Genomic DNA, 6,420 nt, shown 5'->3' with positions numbered 1-6,420 from the left:
CAGAAGCAGTAGGAATAGCTGCTGACCCAGCTGCTGCACCTGCTGCTGGTACATGAATAGACTGTGCAGCAGCAGCACGTATACAAGAATCTCCTGATGAGGAATTTTCCTGTAGTAGATACAAGTTATTATTGCTGCTCTTTTTTTTGTTTATTATATAGATATATACAACAATAGGGAAATACTTGCAGCAGCAGCAGCATTTATTTACTTGATTATTTCCTGCTGTATTAACAAGTTGCTTCCTAGTTTGAATTTTCTGTGTTTGTTTCTGCTAAGGGAAAGAAAGAAGGGCATTTATGTTGCTAAGTAATAAAGTGCATGTTATGTGTGTCTTTCTTACTGCTGCTTGTTCTAAGGAAAGATGTAACTCCTGTCGTCTGTATACAAGACAATATTATTATGAATTGAATTGCTTTGTTGCAGCTGTTGCAGCTGTTGCTGCTGTTGCTGCAGTTGCTGCTGAGACGCTTACCTACACAATTCGCGTATAACTTGGCTTTGTACTTCTTCGTATTCAAGTTGCATTTGGGTGCCCTTCTGTTGCAAGTTAATTGCTTCGTCTTGTAGTTGCAGTAATTCCGTATTAAGCCGGTCGTCTTCTTCTTTTATTAGCGCCATTTCTGCAAAAAGAAAGAAAAAAAAAAAGAATATGTAATGTTGAATAACATATACAACTCTTAAAAGAAAAAAAAAGTAGAAAGCGGACTTTTTCTTATATTTTTTATTTTCTTGGATAATTCACAAAAAGAATTCACATCGTCTATTAATCGAGTTATTTCCGTCAACTTTTGATCCATTTGTGCCACTTGTTCAAGTCTACACATGCAGCTACGAGCTGCTGTTATTTCTTGTTGAATTTGCCGGGAAAGTTCGTCAATCTCTTCATCTTTAGTTTTATTATCCTCTTTCAACTCTTGTTGAAGAAAATAAGATGAGGAAATGGCTTCCTTATACGAAGTTTCCTCACGTCCCGCCTCACCACCGCTACTACCAGCACCGTCACTTCTTCTTTCCCTCTTAACAAGATAAGAGAAATCCATTATGAATCAAGCAGATAAACAGAGGGCGTTTGTATTCGATTATTAACCAAGGTAAACTACGTAAGTCCTCCCCTCTTCACACAATTTACGCAGCTACCCACCAAAGAAGAGGAGGAAGAGGAGGAAACTGAAGACAAAGAAATGCCGCTGTATTTCAGGTGTATGTACACCGCACGTTACACCGCCTATTTAACTATAACTCAGTGACGACACGGACGTGCTTTAAGCTCTATCGTTCGTTATTATTGACTGGATATTGTTAATTTCCCTTACTTTCCTTTATAAATAATGCAGTATTTAGTACAAAATCCGTGTCTATAGTGCCAGCAGATATTGCCTACCGTCAAGATGTACATGTGTGTGACGGTTACGATCCAATCATTCCTTAGAAGAAGGAAATGGTGTAAATGCATAAATATTTTTCTCTTGAGTTTCTTCCATTTGTATTTATATATAAACTACGAATATACAGCTGCTGGGCTACCATTTATATGTAGATAACGCTACACTAGGAAGATTATACTACATGCTGTACTACGTTCGTTGTTTTTCTCTCTATTTGCTGCTATTATCTGCGTCTTCTTCTTAATGGATTATTTACGACTACCTCTTCTTAATGGATTCTTTGCAAGTTTACGCTATGCGGACTTCAAGAGTAAAAAGGAAAAAGACACAAAATTGACGTTTTTGCCTGTGGTTCATTTGCTTCCCCCCTTCCTTCCAAGTGTTGTACAGTTAAACTTGGGGGGTTGCTGCTTTCCCTGCTGCAGCAGCGGCAGCAGCATCAGCTACAACAGCAACTGCAGCAGGAGCTGCCTCAACAACACCATGTCTATCCTGTCATGGTATTGCCGCGACACACAGACAGTCCAGTATAGCTGCTGCTGCATGTCTGCATGGATGCATGACTAATAAATACATGCATGCATGCATGCATGCATGCATATACATACATACATCAATACATACATCATGATGCATATATATGCATATAGATATTTGTATTTAGATGCATGCATGCATGAATGCATATATAATAAACAGCTTAGGACCTGGGTTTTTCCTTCTTTTCCTTGAATAGAGCAAGAAGAGATACACCAGAAACTTTAACAATCTTGAATCTAACACCAGGTATATCTCCTACTGCATGCCCTGATCTACCAAATCCAGCAACAAGAACTTCGTCATTTTCATCAATATAATTCAGACAACCATCACGAGGTACGAAGGCAGTTATCTTCTTTGCATTCTTTATTAATTGGACCCTTACACACTTCCTAATAGCTGAGTTAGGCTGTATACACATACACATATAAATATATAAATAAATATACATATATATATACATATATATGTATATATGTATGTATATTTATATATATTTATATAGAGAATAGGTAAGCTATCGATCTATCTATCTATTTCTTGTCGTTTCTGTTGCTACTTATACTGCATTTCCTCCTGCTGCTGCTCTTGCTGCTGCTGCTGCTGCTGCTGCTATTATTATTATAAATATAATAATATTTACCTGTTTAGCTTCAATACCCAACTTTTCTACAACAATTCCCTTAGCATGAGAACTTCCACCAAAAGGGTTTGCCTTCCATCTTGTGCCAAGATGTGCCTTCTTGTATTGCTTATCCGCCCACTTCTGTACGCGACGCCTGTTGCGCAGCTTGCGCGCTGTGCGCATACCGCGAGGTTTGCCTGAGGAAAAAAAACACAAAAAAAGAACAATATATGTAATTTATCTGTTTATTTAACGAAATATATTAACATTATAAAGAAAATACGCAAAAAATTGGTGTTTTGTGGTGTATTCAAGAATGACGCTATTATTGCAAAAATGAGGTGTACATACACCCGAAATAATATTATGCATGCGGTGCGAATATTGTGTACTAGCAGCAGCGATGCATGCAAGCAGCCCCAATAAATGCTAATTAAATCAACAAGAACAATAAAACAACAATAGGAGCAGCAGCTATACGCCTTCAACACTCCTCTGTACAACAGCAGCAGCAGCAGGACGCAACTGCCGCAACCCAGCATCTCTAATTCGCCTAACTGCCGCTACATGCTAGATATTTACTGCTGCTTCATGCATGCAGATGCAGCAAAATAGGGTGCCCTCTGCTGCAGCAGCAACAGATAAAACTCCTACACCAGCCCCATATATCAATGCATGCATGCAACACGAGGGAGCAGCAGCAGATAAAGGACAGCAAGAACGGAGAAAGTTGTGGGGAGACAAAAGAACAAAAGAAGAAATGAAGAAGAAAAAGAAAAGAAGATTCTTTATCACTAAACTCATACAACAACAATAGATCTGCTGCGCCCCACGGCAAGCGTAGCAGCAGCAGCAGCAGCAGCAGCAGCACGTAGCGACCTCAGCAGAGGAAAGGGCATTATAATACAGCATTTGTTTAGAGCTTAAAACAATATAAAAACAACCACAAACTCTCCATTTATGTTATATGGGGCGCTTATGATGCAGCAGCAGCAGCTGCTGCTGTGGGCTGCTGCATTTGCTGTTGCTGCTGCTGCTGCTGCTTATGCCTGGGGTGTACAGACAGTGAGGTAAGGAGATGATTACTTACACGCCCCCATTTTAAATTAAATGGTCAAGACGGCGAAACAAAACAAGAAGAAAAGGATGATGACCCCTCTTTACAATTCAGCTGCCGCAGCGGCTGCTGCTGCTGCTGCTGCGGCTGCTGCGGCTGCTGCTGCTGCTGCGGCTGCTGCAGCTGAGGGGAGAGGAGGAGGCGCAGTGCGGTGTTGGCAGCCCCTGCTTAGTAGAGAAGAGTAGCAACAAGTATGTTTATTATTTATTTCTTTTTATTTATTTCTTTTTATTTATTATCTTTTATTTATATTATATTTAATTATTATTAAACAAAGAAGCAGCAGCAGACACACAGCTGCTGCAGTCTCTACCACGCGCCCCTCTATAGAACTCTTGCGGTCGGCAGCCTTGCCAGCAGCAGCAGCAACAGCAGCAGCAGCAGCTCGTGCTGCTGCTGCTGCTGCTGCTACTCCGGTCAAGTGTTTAATAGAGCAACAGGAGGTTTTGTTAAAAGGATTATTTGTATCTTCTGCATGCAGCAGTTATTTGTTTAAATTATTTAGTTGAGTGTACACAGCAGCAGCAGCAGACACCGTTGCGTCTCTGTTGCAGCAGCAGCAGCAGCAGCAGCAGCAGACACACACGGCGGGGCCCGGTTGCAGCGGCAGGGCAACAGCAGCAGCAACAGCAACAGCAACAACAGCAGCAGATCCATCTATGTTCGTGGAGTCCCGTAGCTGCAGCAGCAAAATACATTGACTGTTGCTGCTGTGTTTTCCCGCTGCAGCGGACGCAGCAGCACGGTGTCCTAGAGCCCGTTTGCTGCTGCTGCTGCTGTTGCAGCAGGGAGCAGCAGCAAACATATATTTCCTTAAAGAAACAGCAGCAGCACCTGCCTATACACTCAAATACAGCAGAGATAGACCCTCATAATGCTGCTGCAATACACCCGAGCAGCAGCAGCAGCAGCAGTTGCTGCTGCTGCTGTCCTTTGCTGCATGAGCAGCTTCGTAGACCTAGGGGCCCTCGCCGCGCAGCAACCACCACAGGTAAATGGAGGCCCTGGGAGCAGAAGTTGCTGCTGCTTTTGTTGCTGCTGCAGTCGTCGCTGCTACTGTTGCTGCTGTTGCAGCAGCAGCAGCAGGAATGATGGTGTTACATTGTGTGTAGATCTTGTCTTTTTCTTCTCTCTTTATCCACGTTTGCTGCTTCTGTGTCTTCTCTTTCTCCTTGCTGTGTCTAACTATCTGCATCTGCTGCTGCTGTTGCTGCTGCTGCTGCTGCTGCTGTGTTGTTTCCCTGCAGTCTCCTCCTACTGGCTACGCAGCCCCCGATCCAACAGCAGCAGGAGGCGCTGGTGCTCCGCCGCCTCCGCCGCAGCAGCAGTACACTCCTCCTGCTGCCGCCGCTGCCCCTCCTCCTCCTCCCCCTCCTCCTCCCCAGCAGCAGGCGCCACCGCCACCGCAGCAGCAGCAGCAGCAGGCAGGGTACCAGCAGCAGCAACCATCAGGAGGCTATGCTGCTCCTCCTCCCCCTACAGGCCAATACGCCTATACCCATGACACTCGGCAGCCGCCGCCTCCGCAGCAGGCATACTATGCAGCAGACCAGAGATACACCCAGCAGCAGCCACAGCAGCAGCAGCAGCAGCAGCAGCCGCCACCAACCTACCAGCAGCATGCTGCTGGATACCAGGCCCAGCACACCTACTCTCCCCCTACCTATCAGCAGCAGCCACCAGTCTATCAGACTCCTCCTTATGGCCAGCCTGTCCCCCCTCCTCCTCCTGCTGCAGCGCAGCAGCAGCAGCAGCAGCAGCCAACACAGCAGCAGCAATACTACCAGCCTCCTCCCCCTCCACCACAGCAGCAATACCAACCCCCTCCTCCTCAGCAGCAGGCAGGGAGAGCAGCTCCTCCTCCTCCCCCTCAGCAGCAGCAGCAGCAGCAGCAGGCCTCGACCAAGCGTCAGCAGCCAACCCAGGAGCGTCAGCAGCCTACTCGTGCGGAACCTCAAGGCGCAGCAGCCAGCAGCAGCAGCAGCAGCAAGAAGGATAAGAAGCAGCAAAAAGAAAAAAGACAACAAAATAAAAAAAGTAATGATAATCCAATTCCTTATGGCGATGTTCCTTTAGGTGTACAAGATGACATGACACCTGAATATCAACCTAGACGTACAGAAGAAGGAGCTGTACGTACACCGCAATCTGCTGCTGCTGCTGCTGCTGTTGCAACAGCAACAACAGCAGCAACTGTAACAGCAGTAATAGTACTACTACTAGCAGTAATAGTAGCACCAGCAGTGTTTATAAGGGGAATGTAGGGTCTTGGATCTTTCTTAGGGTATAGGGTTTTAGGGTTTAGGGTTTAGGGTTTTAGGGTTTAGGGTTTTAGGGTTTAGGGTTTAGGGTTTAGGGTTTGTGTTATAGGTTGCGGATAATTCTGAGCATCAAACTGCGAGTTTAATGGAGGAATGGGAGAAACACATGCAAAACTTTATACCAGAAATGCTTGTATGACTAACTTTGCTGCTGCTGCTGCTGCTGCTGCTGGTTGCTGCGTCTGTTGTTGTTGTTGCTTATGCTGTTTGTATTGTTTCTTCTGCTGTATCTTCTCGCTCTTGTCCTGCGTCTCCTACCTCCCTATAACTCCTCTTCCTTTTCCTCCTTTTCCTGTTGTGTATATATCCGGTTAATAAAATATAAAATATAATAAATTAGGGTTTAGGGTTTAGGGTTTAGGGTTTGTATTTTTTTTTTTTTTTTTTTTTTTTTTTTTTTTTTTTTTTTTTTTTTTTTTTTTTTTTTTT

General features: G+C 44.3%; 3 protein-coding genes across 3 annotated transcripts in view; 1 reads left to right on the top strand and 2 right to left on the bottom strand.

Moving 5' to 3' along the window:
• Positions 1–471: 471 nt before the first annotated feature.
• On the bottom strand, positions 472–1,043 carry EMWEY_00051830 (hypothetical protein; the record flags this gene model as incomplete). The annotated part of the gene is made up of 2 exons (XM_013477493.1): positions 472–623; positions 971–1,043. The coding sequence occupies 2 exons, from the start codon at positions 1,041–1,043 to the stop codon at positions 472–474; spliced, it is 225 nt and encodes a 74-aa protein (XP_013332947.1).
• Positions 1,044–2,088: 1,045 nt separating this feature from the next.
• Positions 2,089–2,736, bottom strand: EMWEY_00051820 (ribosomal protein S23, putative; the record flags this gene model as incomplete). Its single annotated transcript, XM_013477492.1, has 2 exons — positions 2,089–2,337; positions 2,572–2,736. The coding sequence occupies 2 exons, from the start codon at positions 2,734–2,736 to the stop codon at positions 2,089–2,091; spliced, it is 414 nt and encodes a 137-aa protein (XP_013332946.1).
• Positions 2,737–4,544: 1,808 nt separating this feature from the next.
• EMWEY_00051810 (hypothetical protein, conserved) overlaps positions 4,545–6,420 on the top strand; it is a gene marked incomplete at both ends in the record, with an annotated part of 3,123 nt that continues 1,247 nt past the window's right edge. The window contains 3 exons of the mRNA XM_013477491.1: positions 4,545–4,661; positions 4,918–5,802; positions 6,041–6,124. Coding sequence (XP_013332945.1) covers positions 4,545–4,661; positions 4,918–5,802; positions 6,041–6,124 — 1,086 coding nt within the window. The remainder of the gene's footprint in view (positions 4,662–4,917; positions 5,803–6,040; positions 6,125–6,420) is intronic.

The sequence above is a fragment of the Eimeria maxima genome, genomic scaffold, assembly GCF_000499605.1.
Source record: "Eimeria maxima Weybridge genomic scaffold, Emw_scaff1354, whole genome shotgun sequence".
Classification (NCBI taxonomy): Eukaryota; Apicomplexa; class Conoidasida; order Eucoccidiorida; family Eimeriidae; genus Eimeria; species Eimeria maxima.
The sequence above is the reverse complement of the archived record's forward strand: the minus strand, read 5'-3'. Positions and strand labels throughout refer to the sequence as shown.